This window comes from Oryctolagus cuniculus, chromosome 5, assembly GCF_964237555.1.
Source record: "Oryctolagus cuniculus chromosome 5, mOryCun1.1, whole genome shotgun sequence".
NCBI classification, from domain to species: Eukaryota; Metazoa; Chordata; class Mammalia; order Lagomorpha; family Leporidae; genus Oryctolagus; species Oryctolagus cuniculus.
In genome coordinates this window covers 16518243-16537956 of record NC_091436.1, presented here as the reverse complement: position 1 = coordinate 16537956, position 19714 = coordinate 16518243, and the positions used below count along the sequence as shown (strand labels likewise).

Below are 19714 nucleotides of genomic sequence, written 5' to 3'. Positions count from 1 at the left end.
CCCTCCCGGTCCTTGCCTGCTTCCGCCTTCCGCCCGCTTCCTATTCCGCTCCTCACGTCTGCTCCCGTTGTCCCCGCCTTCGTCCCCGGAAGATTTCCCTGTCCCAGAGCCACCCGCTGCTTGTTTGTACGGTCACCAATAAAGTTTCTTCATTCAAAATCACTTTTTTTTTTTTTAAAGCCACATCGCTCTCCTTCTGGGTTCCTTCGCGGCGGCCGCGGCTCTGCTGCCCCTGCCGCCGGTGTCGTGGGGCGTGATGGCGGGACCGCCGGCGTCTCTCTCCGGCCAGGACGTGGGGTTCGTCTCGTTTTCGTTCGCCTCACTTCTGCGGGGCTAAGCCGGCCTCGAGGGGAGCCTGTGGGGGACCAGCGGTGGGCGCCCGCCGCCGGGCTCGGCTTTCGCCGGCGGCCACGGGGAGCCCGGCGCGGCTTGGACTTGGCTTTGCAGGCGCTTCCTCGGCGGCAGCTTCCGTCCGTTTTAGTGAACTCGCCTTGGCGGGGTGGGGGTGGGGGAATTAGGATTTTTCCAGGGAAAATTGGGACTCCCAGGTCTGTTGAGAAACGCGTGTTCTTCCTTTTGCTGATCAGGTCGGTTGATAGTCTCACAGCAATGTCTGTGCCCCCCGTAAATGTTCCGAGGCCCCCAGTGGGTGGCTGAAGCCTGGGAGAGTCTAGACCCTGTGGATGCTCTTACAGACCTGGGTGAAGCTTACCTTGCGAGGTAGGCTCAGGAAGAGGCAATAATCAACGAGACAGTGGAGCCTAGCGTGCTGTGGCAAAGCTGTTGAATGAAGACCTGCGTGTACCGCTTATGTTTGGAGTTTTCCGATTAACACTTTTTAGACCGCAGTCGATCGCTTCTAGGAAAGCGGAGGGGGAGGGGCTGCTGCGGTTTCCGACTTTTTCGGGCGCGTCGCCTGATCGATTCTAGATAGCACTGCGGACGGAGGCACACGAGTGCAAGGTCTGTGTGCATCGATGCAACGGCCCGGTCGATGTTGGAAACAGGTCCCTCAGAGTGTTGCGGGCGCCGCACCTGCCTGGGCGCCTGTCCGGGGTGAGGCCCGGGAGGGGAGGCATCTAGGGCGGCACCCCCAGCGTCCTGCGGACTCGGTGGTGAGTGCCTTCCTGGCTGCCTCGGGCCGCCCCCTGGCGCTGGCCTGGGTCTGGGGAAGGGGCTGATTCTTCACCACTGAAGCGAGATCTCAAGGGTGGGTGTCTGTCTTTGTCCCTGCCCTCTTGGGTTATTCCAGTGTCACTTGGCTTAAGGAAGTGTTGCTTCTCTCTCTCTAGAGTATTAGTGATTTTAAAAAACAAGTTCTGATCAGAGTAACTACTCTGCATGCTAAAACCCGATTACCAATGTAGGATACTCAGAGCAGCACGGAATGAGAATATGCCTGTTTTGGCAAGTTTTTTCTTCAAGTTTTATAGTTGTCCTTTCAGGAATCCTTTTGAGGAAAGCACAAGCAATAATTTTAAAATTGAAATAACAATCATGAGTTTTCAGAAGTGTGATGATCTCAGATTGAAATTGTAAATAGTTGATTTGGGTAAAGACTTTTTTTTTTTTTTTAGATTTATTTACTTATTTGCAAGTCAGAGTTACACAGAGGGAGGAGAGGCTGAGAGAGGTCTTCTATCTGCTGGTTCATTCCCCAACTGGCCGCAATGGGCCAGAGCTGTGCCGATCTGCAGCTAGGAGCCAGGAGCTTCTTCTGGGTCTTCCCACGCAGGTGCAGAGGTCCATGGACTTGGGCCATGTTCTACTGCTTTCCCAGACCATAGCAGAGAGCTGGATTGGAAGTGGAGCAGCCGGGACTTGATCCCATATGGCATTCTGGCACCGCAGGTGGCGGCTTTACCCACTACTTCACAGTGCTGGCCCTGACTTCTTGGTTTTTTTTTAAAGAGTATCTTGTGAACGTTTTTATTGTTACTTCGTCTCTGATGACCTGAAGTTACAAATCCTAGGTCTCCCAGCTGGGTGGCAGGATCCCAAGCACTTGGACCAGCTTCCTCTGCCTTTCCCATGCCGCTATCAGGGAGCTGGGTCAGAAGTGAAACAGCCAGAACTCAAAACCGGCTCTCATGTGGAATGCCAGCTTTGCAGGTGGTAGCTTTACCAACTAAGCCACAATGCTGGCCTCTTTTGATTTTTTTTTTTTTAAAGATTTTATTTTTAGGCCGGCGCCGCGGCTCACTGGGCTAATCCTCCGCCTAGCGGCGCCGGCACACCGGGTTCTAGTCCCGGTCGGGGCGCCGGATTCTGTCCCGGTTGCCCCTCTTCCAGGCCAGCTCTCTGCTGTGGCCCGGGAGTGCAGTGGAGGATGGCCCAGGTGCTTGGGCCCTGCACCCCATGGGAGACCAGGAGAAGCACCTGGCTCCTGCCATCGGATCAGCGCGGTGCGCCGGCCGCAGCGCGCCAGCCGCGGCGGCCATTGGAGGGTGAACCAACGGCAAAGGAAGACCTTTCTCTCTGTCTCTCTCTCTCACTGTCCACTCTGCCTGTCAAAAAAAAAAAAAAAAAAGATTTTATTTTTATTTATTTGAAAGAGTTACAGAGAGAGGTAGAGACAGAGAGGTCTTCCATCCGCTGGTACACTCCCCAGATGACCGCAGCAGCCGGAGTTGCACTGATCTGAAGCCAGGAGCCAGGAGCTTCTTCCGGGTCTCCCACCTGGGTGCAGGGGCCCAAGGATTTGGGTCACAGCAGAGAGCTAGATGGGAAGAGGAGCAGCTGGGACTAGAACCGGTGCCCACATGGTATGCCAGCGGTTCAGGCCAGGGTTTTAACCCACTGTGCCACATCACTGGCTCCTCCCTTTTGATTTTTTAATGCAAGTATTTTTTTTACCTCCAACTTCATTTTTTACACTTAGAGAAAATCTCTTAATTTTTTGCCTGGGAGAACAAGACAGTAGGGAGCCTTAATTGTTTTAGGAGCAGATCTGCATAGAAGAGTCTACTGTGCAGCAAGGGAGACCTTTGAAAAGGATTAGAATAGACTAAAAATATAGACAGACAAAGAGAGAGAAGTGGGTTCTTACATATCTTTAGTTCTCTGTGTTCTTCAAGCATATTTAAGGGTTTTAAGGCAAAGATAATTTTATATCAGTTACCTCATTCATCTTTCTAACCGTGTGAAGAATTGGGAGAGGAGCCTTACTGATTTCTAGAGCCATCTTTTCCTGTCCTGTCACAGTTTTAAAAGTAAGTTTATTTTTAAGTTTTAGAATTTGAATTTCAGGGGCTGGCATTGTGACAGCAAGTGAAGCCACTGCCTGTGCTGCCAGTGCATGTCCAGCTGCTCCAGTTCTGATGCAGCTCTCTGTTAATGGCCTGGGAAAAGAGGTGGGAGATAGCGCAAGTGCTCGGGGCACTGCCACACACCTGGGAGACCTGATGAAGCTCCTGGCTTTGGCCTGACCCACCCTGGCCATTGTAGCCACCTGGGGCATGAACCAGTGGATGGAAGGTCTCTCCCTCTGTGTCTCTCCCTCTCTCTCTGTAGCTCTGACTTTCAAATAAATCAATAAATGTTTAACAAATTAACAAATTTTAGCAGTTTGCTACATTTACTTATATGTAGACTTTTATATATGTATATACACACGTATCCAATTTTTTTTCTTGGAAACACAGATATTTCACACTATTAAACTAGTTTCTGATTCAGGAAAATGAGAAGAATAGACAGACTCCAGAGAGAACCCAGCACTTAAAGCACAAACTACCTAGCTTCCATGTCACAGCAGTAACTTTTCCCAAAAACATTCCTGTATCAATATAATAGGCAGTACTAGCTTACCTCCCCCCACCCCTTTGGTATATTATTCATTTATTCACATTAGTGTAGTATAAATTCAGTTGATTGGAATTTTGGTAACTATGGATTTATCCAAGAAAAAAGGCCATTACAGTTTTGGACCTGCCATGATACACAAGAAATTAGCATTGTAATAGCTTGTTGAGCTGACACTTTTATCATAATGAAATATTCTTCTGAAGTCTTATTTCTCACCTTAAACTCCACTTTAATTGGTATAATATTTGCATAATATACAATTCTTAGAAGTCATTTTTTGCAGCACTTTAGAAAGATCATTTCTTTACCTTTATAATTAATTTATTTTTAACTAACTTTTAGTAGATACAATTTTTTTTTTTTTGACAGGCAGAGTGGACAGTGAGAGAGAGAGACAGAGAGAAAGGTCTTCCTTTGCCGTTGGTTCACCCTCCAGTGGCCGCCGCGGCCAGTGCACTGCAGTCAGCGCACCGTGCTGATCCAAAGGCAGGAGCCAGGAGCTTCTCCTGGTCTCCCATGGGGTGCAGGGCCCAAGCACTTGGGCCATCCTCCACTGCACTCTCTGGCCACAGCAGAGAGCTGGCCTGGAAGAGGGGCAACCGGGACAGAATCCGGCACCCCGACTGGGACTAGAACCCAGTGTGCCGGCGCCGCAAGGCGGAGGATTAGCCTAGTGAGCCACGGCACTGGCCCTGTAGATACAATTCTAAGAATATAATGACTCTCTCTGGTTTACCTTCTAATACTTGTGTGAAAAGGAATTTTAATTTCTTTTTTAAAGATTTATTTAAGAGGAAGAGAAAGAGGTCTTCCATCAGCTGGTTCACTCCCCAAATGGCCACAATGGCCAGAGCTGGGCTGCTCCGAAGGCAGAAACCAGGAGCTTCTTCCGGGTGTCCCACAAGGGTGCAGGGGCCAAGCATTTGGGCCGTCTTCCACTGCTTTCCCAGGCATATTGGCAGGGGACTGGATCAGAAGTGGAGCTGCTGGGACTCCAACCGATGCCTATATGGGATGCCAGGGCTGCAGGCGGAAACTTTACCTGCTATGCCACAGCATGGGCCCTGGAAGTTTAATTTAAAGGAAGTGTTACAGAAACTAAAAGATGGCCAACCTAGTGTCGGTGCTACTGAGTAATATTTTGTATGTGACTCTCTTCTAGATCATTTGCATACCTTACAATTAAGGATAGAATACCACAGATCTTAACAAAGGTCATTGATACATTGCATCGACATAAAAGTGAATTTTTTGAGAAACATGGGGAGGTAAGAATTGTTTTAACTTTAATTTCTAGTTAACAGAAACACACTAACAGGTATTGAAAGTTTCAGTTTTCATGTAAAATGTAAAGGTGTATCTGGTTTTCATGTAACATGTGAAATAGAATCATGTGTTAATCAAGGCCAGAACTTTAAGAAGAAAAAGGGAGGACAGGTAAGGCATAATTATGTTGGTGTGACATCTATGTGTAGTCTTTGATTTTTCAGCTTAAAAGCATTCTAAATTTAAATGTTTAAAATGTAGTTTATGAAAGACAAAATGTAGTTTGGAAATTTGGTATTTTTACTTTCCTTAAGTTTAGATCCATAGAAATGTGTTACTCTAGAGTGAATTACACACACACAGAAATACATTAAATTTCTTTTTTTTCCCCCACAGGAAGGCATGGAAGCTGAGAAGAAAGCTATTTCTCTTCTTTCTAAGTTACGGAATGAATTGCAAACAGATAAACCAATTGTCCCCTTTGTTGAGAAATTTGCTGATACCGACATATGGAATCAGTACCTAGAATATCAGCAGAGTCTTCTAAATGAAAGTAATGGAAAACCAAGCTGGTTCCAATCCCCGTGGTTGTTTGTAGAATGCTACATGTACCGTAGAATTCATGAGGCAATTATCCAGAGGTAAGTGCATAACCATCAAAGAGCAAATGTTTAGATACTTTGTGCTTCTCTTGAAATTGTAAGAGGGCAAGCTTGGAAATAAACACCTGTGGGAGCTTGCATTCAGCTGAGCTCAGCAAATGTTAATGGTACTTACTGGTGGATGTTTCCACAAGTGATACTGATTAAATAGATTCTTGGCTATTGGAACCCACTTGGCTACAGTTAGGATAGAAAATGTGAAATATGAACTAATTAAATATTATCAGGAAGACTTCTATGCTTATTGAGCAAAATATGTTAATTTGAAATCATATGTATGTATGACAGATCAAGATGGGACAAAGTAAGCATGTATTTTCTTCAAGAAAATAGTATGTCAGAATTTTTGTGGTGTAAGGTGCCATCAGAATGTTAAGTCACTATTGTTTTACACACTTGGAAACACGTTTCAAAGAAACTTTTGTAGGCTTATTTATACTTTTTCATTCCCCTTGGGAAAATTCTGATGCAGAATTGTTTTATAGTGCAAAAGAAGTAGCACAGATTGCCCCTTTTAGCTTACAAGTTCCAAAAATAGAGGTTTGCTGAGTAAGAGGACTCTTAGTTTCTGTTCCTAAATCGTAGGAAGATTTAAAGCAGCTGACCAACCAGCACAAACTGTAAAATAAAATTATTTTGGGAAACATACTGCTTAGTATTCGTTTTTCTGTCCTTTATAAATGATGTTACAAAATCACAGTTTATTATTTGTGCTGAATAGGTATGTTTAAAGCCGCTCTGAAAGCAAAATGCAAGATTAAAATTCTGCCACATTGCCTAGCGAACACAAGGTCCCCCAATAGGAGACGGACGGTGCTGTCACATGTTGAACCCTAGCTATGTGCCGGGCACTGTGCAACCCAGTGAAGTGCAGCTGTTATGATTTCCATTTTACAGGTGTGGAAGCTGAGGCTCAGCGGTTTAACTTCCTCCTGATTACTTGGTTAGTGAGGGGAAGGGCCAGAGTTGGAGCCCAGTGGGCATAAACTAGATGAGCCGCCTCATCAGACTGTCTTTTCCAGGTAGTAGGTTTGATTGCCTGTTGAGGACTAAGGTTAGTGCAAAATTCCGGATGATGGTTTTCTAATTTGGAAAATATCTGTGCTGTGAGCCAAAGGGGACAGTGTTGAAAGACTGGATGGTGTGTGAGCAGGGTTAGTGGAGTTGGAAGCAAAAGGAATGCCGTTTCTGTGTGTGATTTAGCAGGGGGTCAGGGTCGGAGAACGAACGTCTAGGGCAGGCGTTGCCAGATCTGGCTGCACACGTACAACTCAGTTGGGGAAAAGAAAGGTCGTTTCAAAAAGCAGATTTTTAAGCCATTAACACTGATGGTTTAATTTTTGTGAGATGGAGCCCGGGTGTCTGTTTTTTTGGGGCCTGTCAGGGAGATGGGGTTTCTGGCAACCAGTCCAGTAGACAGCCTGTAAAAAGGATGTAGAGAGGATTTTGCTTTAAATTCAAGAAACTGGAATATTAGCCTTGGGTATGGAGCTCCCTCAAAGTGGCTTCTAGGGCAGGCATTTGAAGGCCTGGGGATCCATGTTATTTTGTGCAAGAACTCAATGTTGAGACAGTGTGACAAAGAGCTGTCCACCTCTGAAGGGGTTTCTAAATGTCCAGTCTGTGAGGTTCTTGTAGGGGGACTGCTGTCTGGGTCAGTGGCAACTCCAAGGTGATTTTTGCAGGATCCTAAAGCACACAGTCGTTTCACAGTGTGTTTATGTTGTTTTCTTTGCCAAAATGTTTGATTTAAAAAAATTTTTTTAAAGATTTTATTTATTTGAGAGGGAGAGTAACAGAGAGAGGGAGAGACAGAGAGAGCGAGAGCGAGCTTCTATCTGCTGGTTCACTCTCCACATGGCTGCAGTGGCCATAGCTGGGCTGACCTGAAGCCAGGAGCCAGGAGCTTCCTCTGGGTCTGCCATGTGGGTGCAGGGGCCCAAGGTCTTGGACCATCTTTCACTGTTTTCCGAAGCCATAGCAGAGAGCTGGATCAGAAGAGGAGCAACCAGGAAATGAACAGGTGCCCATATGGGATTCTGACGCCACAGGAGAGGCTTAGCCTACTGTACCAGAGTGCTGGCCCCCAAAATGTTTGATTTTTATCAAATAGCCTGCAAGTCTGAATTAAGATTCAATTTTTTAAAAAAATATTTATTTATTTGAAAGGCAGAGTTAGAGCAGAAGCAGAGACAGATCTTCCATCCACTGGTTCACTCCCCAAATAGCTGCAATGGCTGGAGCTGGGCTGACCTGAAGCCAGGAGCCAGGAGCTTCTTCCTGGTCTCCCACGTGGGTGCAGGGGCCCAAGTACTTGGGCCATCTTCCTCTGCTTTCCCAGGCCATAGCAGAGAGCTGGATTGGAAGGGAACAGCCAGGTCTTGAACTGGTGCCCATATGGGATACCAGCACTGTAGGCCATGGGTTTACCCACTATGCCTCAGCGCCAGCCCCAAGATTCATTGTTTTGGCCATATGTGAAATGTAAGAATATTAAGCAAATGTACATCAGATATAGAAACATGAAAGTACAGAGAAAATCGGCATTTTAACACTTTTTATTAAGGTATAATGTACATATAGAGAAATGTACATGCGTTAAATATTCTGGAACATGTCCATGCACCTAGTGCACACATTAAGAGGCAGACAGACCCTTGCTAGTCCCTCAGGAGCTGGTCACTGCCAGCATCACCTGTAGTGGATAACCATTTTCCTGGCCTGTGTTAATTTTGCCTGTTTACTCATTATTTTCATCTTCTTGAAAGGCAATGCAACAGAGAGAAAGAGAGGGAGACAGAGAAAGAGAAAGATCTTCCATCTTCTTGTTCACTCCCCCAAATGTCTGCAACAGCCAGGGTTGGGCAAGGCCAAACACAGGAGCCAGGAACTCCACCCAGGGCTCCCATGTGGCCAGGACCCAAGCTGTTGAGCTGTCATCTGCTCCCTCTCAGATACATTAACAAGAGGCTGGATTAGAAGCAAAGTCGCGGGCCGGTATCGCGGCTCACTAGGCTAATCCTCCGCCTTGCGGCGCCATACACCGGGTTCTGTCCCGGTTGCCCCTCTTCCAGGCCAGTTCTCTGCTGTGGCCTGGGAGTGCAGTGGAGGATGGCCAAGTGCTTGGGCCCTGCACCCCATGGGAGACCAGGAGAACTACCTGGCTCCTGGCTTCAGATCAGCGCGGTGCGCCAGTTGCAGCGCGCTGGCCACAGCGGCCATTGGAGGGTGAACCAACAGCAAAGGAAGACCTTTGTCTCTCTCACTGTCCACTCTGCCTGTCATAAAAATAAAAAACAAAAAGAAGCAAAGTAGCTGGGACTAAGACAAGCACTCAGAATGCGGTGACAACCTGCTGTGCTACAATGCCTGCCCCAATTTAGCCTGTTTATAAACTTGAGTTTGAAGAAATTATGTTGTATGTGGTTTTGTGCCTGGCTCCTTTCACTCATGATGATGTAGGTGGGATTCATCCATAGTGTTGTGCATTCTCATTTCTGTATAGGAATGCATTATATGAGCACTATATGAGTGTGTTATAATCTATTATTGTATTGTGTAGTGTTGCTCCCCCTCTTCATGGAGGAACGACACTAAACCCTGCCTAGGCTTCATATCCGAGTCACGGCACCATTATGTCGCTCCCCCTCTTCGTGGAGGAACGACACTAAACCCTGCGCTGTTCTTTTGTCTGCTCGGCCCTTCCCGGGTTTGCTGCTGGTTCTTCCCGGGTTGGCTACCGTCCCTCCACCTCCGTGGAGGGGCGGGCCCCCCTGCCACCTTCCCCACTTCCGCGGGGGAGCGGCACACCGCCGGCCGGCTCTCTCGGGGGCTGCACAGGTGTTCCTCCAGATAGATGTTCCTGGTGCATGTTGTCTCTCTCCTCCTTTATAGTCCTCTTCCACCAATCCCAACTCTGCTACCCACACGCTGAGTACGCTGCTCTCCTCCAATCAGGAGCAGGTCCTACAGTTTATTGGTTGAACTGGAGGCAGCTGTGTAGAAGCTGTTTTCTCCTCTCCCAGCGCCATATTGTGGGAGAGCAGATGCATAGAATAAGTCTTAATTCCAGTAACTTAGTCTAGTCCGAGTTGCTCCCCACAGTGTAGTAGTTTGAGTAGTTTCCAGTTTGGCATTATTATGAAGAATGGTGCTGTAAACATTATGACAATTTTTTTTTTTCTTTTTAAGATTTATTTATTTGAGAGGCAGAGTTTCAGACACAGAGAGAGAGGTCTTCTATCTGCTGGTTCACTCCCCAGATGGCCACAACGGCCAGAACTGGGCCAGTGTGAATCCAGTTGCCAGGAGCTTCTTCCAGGTCTCCCAGAGGCCCAAACACTTGGTTCTTTCTTCTTCTTCTTCTTCCTCCTCTTCTTCCTCCTCCTCCTCCTCTTCTCCTTCTTCCTCCTCCTCTTCTCCTTCCTCCTCCTCCTCTTCTCCTTCCTCCTCCTCCTCTTCTCCTTCTTCCTCCTCCTCTTCTCCTTCTTCCTCCTCCTCCTCTTCTTCTTCCCCTTCCTCTTCTTCTCCTTCTTCCTCCTCCTCTTCTCCTCATCCTCCTCTTCTCCTCCTTCCTCCTCCTCCTCTTCTTCCCTCTTTTTTTTTGTTTTTAGGATATATAAAGAAGTGTTGTATTGAGCTTAGCAGCAAGCAGATTTCTTAATCTCTGAGGGTGTCTCAAGGGAGCAGAAGTGGAGGGACTGTATAATCAACAGTCTGTAGAGCCAGAGAAAGCATTTGTCCACTGACTTCCATAGTCCAAGGCCCTGAGAGTCTTAACTGTAACATGAGTGCCAGGTGAACTTGGGCCATCTTCTACTGCTTTCCCAGGCCATTAGCAGGGAGCTGGATTGGAAGTGGAGCAGCCCGGACTTGAACAGGCACCCACATAGGATGCTGGCACTGCAGATGAAGGCTTAACCTTCTACACCACGGCACCAGCCACTGTTATGTTCTTGATGAACATATGTGTGATTTTCTGTTGGTTATATATCTAGGATTTTATTACCAGCTTGTAGTATATGCACATGTACAGCTTTAGTAGTCTTATTAAAATAGCAAAAATTTTAAAACCAATTATGTATATGTGAGTTTATACTCTTAAATATAAGACATAGGGCTCCTTCTTAACATGAGGTGTGACTTGAAGCTAATGAATTATTTGTCAGTAAAACATTGGAACATAGGTGGGCAAATTTTTCATATGAAGGGCCAAATAGTATTTTGGCTTTGTGGATCTATATTCTCTGTTGCAGCTGTTCAGCTCTGCCATAGACAAGGAGTAAGTGAACAAGGTTGGCTGGTGTGCCAGTAAAACTTTTACTTGTCACCTTGAAGTTTGAATTTCATGTGTCACATTCAGAAATATGAAAACCATCCTTAGCTGGTGTCCTACGGAACAGGTAGTAGGGCAGATTGGGTCTGTGAGCTTTGGTGTAAGGACCCCTGCATTTCAAACTAAGCATCTATTAAATAGTTTTTATCCCTGCAAGGCCCCTACAGAGACTGATCCCAGCAATGCTGCCATTGCTACAAACATCTTTGAATTCTGTGAAAGCTCTTCACTGCCAGTTTAAAAGCCTCGAAAAGAAAACTTTGTCTCATTACTTTTTAGTCACTCCTCTTTTCTAACCAAAAATGTTTGTATTCAGTTTGATTCTGAACCTCATTCTCCTGAAATGGCTCTGAGTGACTTTTGGCTGTTTCCAAAAACGAATGGAGTACAAAAGACAAAGCTGTGTGGTCAATGACAAGATATTTAAAAATTGATACAGAAAATCCTCAAAAAGGAATTCCAAAAGCGCTTTGAGCAGTGGCAGCATCCTTGGCATAGGTTACCGCTGGCCAGGAGGAGCCAGCCAGCATTTGGTGTATGAAGCCTGGTATGTTGTTTTAAGAAATCAATCCCCTTATGTCAGTCTTAATTTGTTTCTACTGGCTCACAAGAAAAGTAGCTAATTTAGATCAGATAATATGAATGTCTTTTCTATTCAATTCTATAAAAACTATTATAGGTTGAGGATCTTTAATCGGAACATCTGAAATGCTCCAAAGTAGAAACTTTTAAAAAAAAAAAATCACATCTTTTAAAACATTTATTTATTTATTTTTCTTCACTTTACTTGAAAGGCAGAGAGCGAGAGGGAGAGAGATCTTCCATTCACTGGCTTATTCCCCAGATACCTTCAACAGCTGGAGCTGTTGGTGAAGCCGAAACCAGGAGCCTGGAACTCCATCTGGGTCTCCCATGCAGTAGGCTCCTAGTACTTGAACCTTCACTTGTTACCTCCCAGGGTGCACTTTATCAGGAAGCTTGATCAGAGCAGAGCTGGTATTCAAGCCAAGCGCTGTGGTATGGGATGCGTGGATCCCAAGCTGCATCATAACCTATGTAACAAACAAAAACACTAGCATCATATTGATGCTCAAAAGTTGTAGATTTTGGAGCATTTTGGATTTCAGATTTTCAGGCTAAGGGTACTTAATCAAAAAGTCCATGCAAATATCCCAAACTATGAAAACACTGACATCTGAAATATTTCTGTTCCCAAGCGTTTCAGATAAAGGATATTCAACCTGTACAGGTCGTGTCTTAGTTAGGTTTCTTTCATTGGATGGCATGAAGAAACAGCCGTGGCACATACATCACCTTTGGTAGAAATCAACCTGGGCATAAAAGTTGATCAGTAAATATCTATTTATAAGTGATTTGTTCTAGTGAGATTTACAGTGGTATGAAGTCTGATTTGTCTCATGTTTACGTTGTGTGTCACATTATTCTGTGTTTGACTCTATGTGATAACTACATTTGTATTCACATGCTGTTTGTAACTTACTTGGATCCTTCTATGTTGGGTATTCAAAAAAGTTTTGTTGAAATAAAGCAATTATCTTGATATTTTATTTTTCTTCTTCTTTTACCTTGGAATTCCTGCTAGTATATTATAATTATTTAATAATACTTCTGCTAAGAAAGTTGATCTGGAAACTTTTAATAGTTACTTAAAATGAGTGTGGAGTATCTACTTTTGTGTAACTTTGTTGTCTACAGGGTGTATAGTATCTGTTACTACTCATTATTGAGACTCAATGGTGCTGTTCTCTTTGTTTTAAAGTTAACAAAAATATTTTTTCTAAAAAATATAAACTTATATAAATGGATCTCTTATGTTTTCCTCCTTTAGTCCACCAATTGATGACTTTGATGTATTTAAAGAATCCAAAGACCAGAATTTTTTTGAGTCACAGGAATCTGTCATTGCTTTATGTACTCACCTGCAACAGTTGACGAGAACTATTGATGACCTAGAAGAAAATCAGCTGAAAAATGAGTTCTTTAAACTTCTGCAGGTAATATGAGTATCTTTTGTATTCAGTTCTGTGAAGCCTATTACCAGTTTCTTAAACCTAGATTTGTTTTTGTTTTTTTCTCTGAATTATGCTTTAGGCTTAGCTTGGAACTGAAAAGGAAAAAAACCTAGCATGCCAGCTCTTGATTCCTGGGTAGCCCATACATTCAGGGATTAATCTGCTTTGAATATTTTTTAAATAGATTTGATGCTGCCGTGTTTCTTTTTTTTTTTTTTTTTTTTTTAATAAAAATTTATGTAGGGGCCAGCTCTGTGGTACAGTAGGTTAATCCTCCGCCTGCGGTGTCGCCATCCCATATGGGCACTGGTTCTAGTCCCGGCTGCCCCTCTTCCAATCCAGCTCTCCACTATGGCCTGGGAAAGCAGTAGAAGATGGCCCAAGGCCTTGAGCCCCTGCACCTACATGGGAGACTGGGAAGAAGCACCTGGCTCCTGGCTTTGGATAGGCACAGCTCTGGCCGTTGTGGCCATTCTTGGGGAGTAAACCAATGGAAGGAAGACCTTTTTCTCTGCCTGTCCCTCTCACTGTCTGTAACTCTACCTCTCAAATAAATAAATAAAATCCTTTAAAAAAAGATTTATGTATTTTGAAAGAGTTAGACGGGGGAGACAGAGGGAGATCTTCCATCTGCTAGTTCACTTCCCAGATGATAGTGTTAGGCCAGGCAGAAGCCAGGAGCCAGGAGCTTCATCTGGGTCTCCTATGTGGGTGTCAGGGCCCCAGGCACCCAGCCATATTCTGCTGCTTTCTCAGGTGCATTAGCAGAGAGAGAGCTGGATTGGAAGTAAAGCAGCTGGGACACGAACTGGTGCTTGTATGGGCTGCCAGTGTCACAGCAGGTGGCTTTACCCACTGCATCACAGTGCTGGCCCTCTAGAATGTATTCTTTATCCCTTTAGTATAATAAGTCGTGAAGAACAATGACTGCTTATCTATTTTCTGCCATGCAGTTTGGCCTCTTGGTCCACACTGCCTGCGCTCCCAAGTAAAGGCAAAAGTTGCCTTTCTTTCGTGGCCATAGCGAGTCTCACGGTAACATCCCAAGAGAAGCCTGAAGACATTTAGTATGCAGGGAGCAATGATCGTTCCCAGAGCTCATAGCACCTACAGCTGTGCACCGGAGTATTTCCGGGCCTGTTGGGTCTAACGTTGTTCTAGGCCTTGGGCAGGTGGCGGTGGAAGAAGCAAGCAGATTACACTTGGGTTAATGACAACAGCTGAGGTACTGAAGACTGGTCAGAACTCTACAAGGACAACACAAAAGAAGCCTATGAGTTGTTAGATAATCCGGGAAAAGTTCTCCTGCAGTCCAAGGACCACATTACAGCAGGAAATGTGGCCAGAACCAATCCTCTATCTGGAAGGAAAAGCTTCGGTCTCAATAAAATTACCAGTTGTATGTTTCAGTTATTACAAGAGGAGGTATCGGAACTGCTTTCACCAGAAAATATGGGGAGACGGCTTTCATCGCAGCCCAGCGTGAAATCATGCCCACTGAGTGGGTTTGCAGAGGGACAGCAACTGGCTGTTTTCTCAGAAGAAATCTGTGTCCAGGAAGGATCAGGTTTTACCCTCCTAAAGTGGAGATGTTTTTAAGGATGATGCCAATCATGATCCACAGTGGTCTGAGGAACAGTACATCACTGCCAGATTTTGCTTTGCCGGCCTTACAGGTCAGACTGAGCGGACATGATGAGTCACACCACGCAGGCTGTTTTCCAAATACTGGAGAAGTCCCAGTCCACCCAGACCTTACACTGAATTTGGTGTTGATGTAACCACCAAAGGATTTGTTCTTGTCGATGTTACTGATAATGATTCCTGGAGATTCTGGCCATCAGGAGAGAGAAGCCATCAGAAAAACAGTCTTAACAGCGACCTCAAAGAAGTGACTCCCGAAGGGCTCCAGATGATAAAGAAAAACTTTGAGTGGGTTGCAGAGAGCGTGGAGTTGCTTCTGAAATCAGAAAGTGGATGCAGGGTTGTAGTGTTGATGGGCTCGACTTCCGATCTCATTCACTGTGCACAAATCAAGAAGGCTTGTGAAGCTTTTGGAATCCCATGTGAACTCCGTGTAACATCTGCCCATAAAGGACCGGACGAAACCCCGAGGATTAAAGCTCAGTAGGAAGTAGGGCTGGCATTCCTGCTGTGCTCGTGGCAGTGGCGGGCAGAACAATGGTTTGGGCCCAGTAGTGTCTGGTAAGACCGTGTTTCCAGTTCTCGGCCGTGTCCGGGATGAGTGGTCTTCTCTTCTATTACCCAGTGCTGTCATCTGTTCAAACATTCTTTGTCCGGAAGGATCAGCTCAGTTTGCAGCTCAGAATTTGGATTAAATAACCATTTGATATGGGCCCAAACGCAAGCAAGCATATTCAACCCGTGCATTTCCTTGAGGCAGGCTGACAAGAAAATCAGAGAATTTATTCATAAGAAAGGACACCACTGCATTTTTTAGGGGAAAAACTATAAATTTCTAGTTTAGCTGCAAAAAAAAGCCACAAAATTTACTAGTGAATAAATGTTTCTTTAGATTCATGGATTAGGAAAAAAAAAAACAAACCCAGCAGATTCTTTGCTGTCTTAGAATTTGTAATCTTGAGACAGTTCAGTATTCGCTCAGATAACTATGTGGTTATGAACTGGGAGGTGGTGTGAAGGAAAAGTGCAGGCCAGCAGACAACCTTAGTTTAGCTAGTGGGTGCCATGGTATGTGTTTCCCCAACAAGTCATACAGAAGTGCAGCCCTAGTTAGACACTTCAGTTATTATTTAATCCTTATGCATTTTAAAAATGTGTTCTTTTCTTTCTTTTTAAAAATAATATTCTTGGTTAGAACATGAATTTTTCTCACCCTAAATCACAAATGAGTTGACTCTGTATTGCCCAATATTTACTGAATACTTATATGTCCAGGATATTTGGTTTATTTGCATGTATTATGTCAGTTAATTCTCTGGGGTAAGTAGCGTCTCATTTTTCAGTTGCAGAATCTGAGCCTTAGAGATCTTAGTTGACCATGCTAGGATTTTAACCCAGGTGTGTCTCTGAAGTCTGCAGTCCTGAACATGTAATTTTATAGATTAAAGAAAACAGGGCTACATACTATTTGAGTATTACTTTGATATAAGCCAAATAATAGATCATTGATTACAGTAGGTCCTTAACTGGCTTCACCTTATCTGAAGCATTGGGTCTTTGGACATCATCTTGTCCCATTTGTTTATTTTACAGATGAGAGCACTAAATCTCAGAGAGGCGGCCTAAGGTTTTATTCCTACAATTACAATTAGAAGAAGAAACCAGGCAGTTTTAGTGGGGGTTTGAGAAGGAAGAAAGAACAGTTTTGATTCTCTGTTTCACTGAGCCTCCCTCTGCATAGTGTCTGATGATGTCCTGATATCTCCAAGGTGCATACATTTTCATTCTGAATAAACAGTGTGGATTTTTTTTTTAATCTATTTATTTATTTATTTGAAAGAGTAACACAGAGAGAGGAGAGGCAGAGAGAGAGAGAGGTCTTCCCATCTACTGGTTCACTCTCCAAATGGCTGCAACAGCTGGAGCTGCACCGATCTGAAGCCAGGAGCCAGGAGCTTCTTCCAGGTCTCCCACGTGGATGCAGGGGCCCAAGAACTTGGGCCATCTTGTACTGCTTTCCCAGGCCATAGCCAAGAGCTGGATTGGAAATGGAGCAGCTGGGTCTCAAACCGGCACCCATATGGGATGCTGGCACCTCAGGCCAGGGTGTTAACCTGCTGCGCCACAGTGCTGGCGCCAACAGTGTGGATTCTTAAGTCATTCAAACCAGTTTTTAAAAAATGTTTTATGTATGTACTACTTTAAAATGTCATTGTTTTATTTCATATAGCATCATGTAAACACAATCTTTGCATTATTAGAGAAAATACCTACTTGATGGACTATTTATTTATTTTTAAAGATTTTATTTATTTATTTGAGAGGTAGAGTTATAGACAGTGAGAGGGAGAGACCTAGAAAAAGGTCTTCCATCCACTGATTCACACTACAAATGGCCGGAGCTGGGCTGATCCAAAGCCAGGAGCCAAGATCTTCCGGGCCTCCCACATGGGTGCAGGGGCCCAGGTGCTTAGGCTATCTTCTACTGCTTTCCCAGGCCATAGTATAGAGCTGGATTGGAAGAGGAGCAGCCAGGACTAGAACCGGCACCCATATGGGATGCCAGCACCACAGGTGGAGGATTAACCTACTGTGCCACAGCGCCACCCCATGGACATTTTTAAGAGTTCTGCAGGGCCGGCGCCACAGCTCAATAGGTTAATCCTCCGCCTGCGGTGCCGGCACACTGGGTTCTAGTCCCAGTTGGGTCGCCGGATTCTGTCCCGGTTGCTCCTCTTCCAGGCCAGCTCTCTGCTGTGGCCAGGGAGTGCAGTGGAGGATGGCCCAAGTCCTTGGGCCCTGCACTCTCATGGGAGACCAGGAGAAGCACCTGGCTCCTGGCTTCAGATCAGTGCGGTGCGCCGGCCACAGCGCGCTGGCCACAGCCGCCATTGCGGGGTAAACCAACGGAAAAAGGAGGACCTTTCTGTCTGTCTGTCTCTCTCACTGCCCACTCTGCCTGTCAAAAAAAAAAAATGCTGCAGAAATAAATTTTATGAATATGCTTAGTGACCCTCCCTCACATCTTACATAACTGAGTTTTGGTTGGTTCTTTCAAATGAATGCTTTGTGCTTTTCTTTTGCAGATTTCGCTGTGGGGAAATAAGTGTGATCTCTCTATATCGGGTGGGGAAAGTAGTTCTCAGAAGACTGACGTGTTAAATTCTTTGGAAGACCTGAAACCTTTCATTTTAGTGAATGACTTGGAACAGCTTTGGTCACTGCTTAGCAAATACAAGAAAGCAGGAGGAAGCACCCCTCTCGTTAGAGTGGACATTGTTCTGGACAATTCTGGGTTTGAACTCGTCACTGATTTAGTACTAGCCGACTTCTTCTTGTCCTCTAAACTGGCCACTGAGATTCATTTTCATGGAAAAACTATTCCATGGTTTGTTTCTGACACGACCATACGTGATTTCAATTGGTTGATTGAGCAGGTTAAGTCTTGTAACCATAAGTGGATGTCCAAGTGTGGGGCTGACTGGGGAAAGTACCTTAAAATGGGTAGATGGATTTACCACGATCATATATTTTGGACTCTGCCCCACGAATACTGTGCAATGCCTCAGGTCGCTCCTGACTTATATGCCGAACTACAAAAGGCACATTTGATTTTATTCAAGGGTGATTTGAATTACAGGAAGCTGACAGGCGACAGAAAATGGGAGTTCACTGTTCCGTTTCATCAGGCTCTGAATGGCTTCCATCCTGCACCTCTGTGCAGCATCCGAACATTAAAAGCTGAGATCCAGGTCGGTCTGCAGCCTGGGCAAGGGGAGCAGCTCACAGCTGCTGAGCCCAGCTGGCTGACCGGTGGGAAGTACGGCGTGTTTCAGTTCGATGGTCCACTTTGACGCGGTCAAGGAACCCTCAGCTGTGTAGAAGATGTGGCAAGCCCTTTTTCACCCCCAGAAAAGCAGTGAACGTAATCACCTGGCCGCTCTGCAGTAGCCCTGGGGAGCTTAGCTTCTGGGTGCGCCTTCCATGCTCTCTCGGTAGTGTTTCTTGGGGATGTCTTGGCCCGCCACACTGGTCTGGGGCTGGATGATTTAGGCTCACTACCGATTTTACATATATGTTGGAATTGTAGTGGCATTTCAAGTTAAATGCAGAATTTCAAGTAGCTTTAATGAGCTTTATTGGGTAGAAAGCAAAACAGAAATGTATTCTGCTTTTTAAGTTGTTTTTTCTTAAATGATATACTGCATTGTGTTTAACATTCTAAAAAGCATGGGATTTTATTTGACTTGATTCTTTGTAAAGGAAGGCTTTTCTTACATTGTCATGTTTGAACACATAAAAGCAAAACTTACCTCATAAATTAATTCTAACTTTGTTCCTGTGGGATTCTATTTCTTTTCAATAACCCATTTTATTTGCATGTATATGAATGTTTATTGACCTGTGGAACAAGTGTTAGGAAACCACAAAATTGGACAATGAAACAGATGGTATTTGAAGAAATATAATATATTTTACATTCTATTTATGATATCTGTAAGCAATTGAAATTATTTTACCCCATAAGTGTTGTAAGTGAGCAGATTTTTTTAGTTTGCTACTTTAGAAGATTATTATGCATTTGGAGTATTAACAACAATGAATCAGTTCCTGTTTTATATCCTTAAACATTTTATTATTAGTTATCATTGCAGATATTAAAGACTAAAAATCTTCAATTTGTTTTGAAACTGAAATTGGAAAATAACCTGGAAATGTTTTCTTGCACTGGAATAATAAAGTGAATTGTACTAAGAATCTCATTGTTTTTTATTTTCCAATGGGAAAAAGATCAAGAAAATACTAAAAATGAGATCTATATACTAAAGAAACCTTTAATGTGTGCCATAGATGTTGCCAATAACAGTTCCTAAATAATGTGTCTAGCAAATGAGGTGATAGCTAAATGCTTAAATTTTTTTATTTATATAGGTACACATTTTTAATTTACTCTGTTTCCTTATCTG

The 19714-nt window shown here is 44.5% G+C and overlaps 2 protein-coding genes and 1 pseudogene across 9 annotated transcripts in view; 2 read left to right on the top strand and 1 right to left on the bottom strand.

Moving 5' to 3' along the window:
* RMND1 (required for meiotic nuclear division 1 homolog) overlaps window positions 1-812 on the bottom strand; it is a 46199-nt gene extending 45387 nt beyond the window's left edge. Inside the window, exon 1 of the mRNA XM_017345423.3 lies at window positions 713-812. The gene's annotated coding sequence lies outside the window, so the exon portion shown is untranslated. The remainder of the gene's footprint in view (window positions 1-712) is intronic.
* ARMT1 (acidic residue methyltransferase 1) lies at window positions 12-19505 on the top strand. Of its 8 annotated transcripts, XM_051854233.2 has the most exons (6): window positions 215-297; window positions 1736-1851; window positions 4970-5075; window positions 5470-5714; window positions 12920-13085; window positions 17834-19505. In XM_051854233.2, exons 2-6 carry the CDS (start codon window positions 1832-1834, stop codon window positions 18599-18601), a joined length of 1305 nt encoding a protein of 434 aa, XP_051710193.2. In that variant the 5' UTR covers window positions 215-297; window positions 1736-1831; the 3' UTR covers window positions 18602-19505. The 8 variants fall into 8 exon arrangements, with proteins under 8 accessions (XP_069929513.1, XP_002714989.2, XP_008261912.2 ...); XM_070073412.1 differs by lacking the exons at window positions 215-297; window positions 1736-1851 and adding an exon at window positions 12-131; XM_002714943.5 differs by lacking the exon at window positions 1736-1851 and having other exon boundaries at window positions 82-297.
* On the top strand, window positions 14177-15693 carry LOC138849568 (bifunctional phosphoribosylaminoimidazole carboxylase/phosphoribosylaminoimidazole succinocarboxamide synthetase pseudogene; annotated as a pseudogene).
* Window positions 19506-19714: the final 209 nt, after the last annotated feature.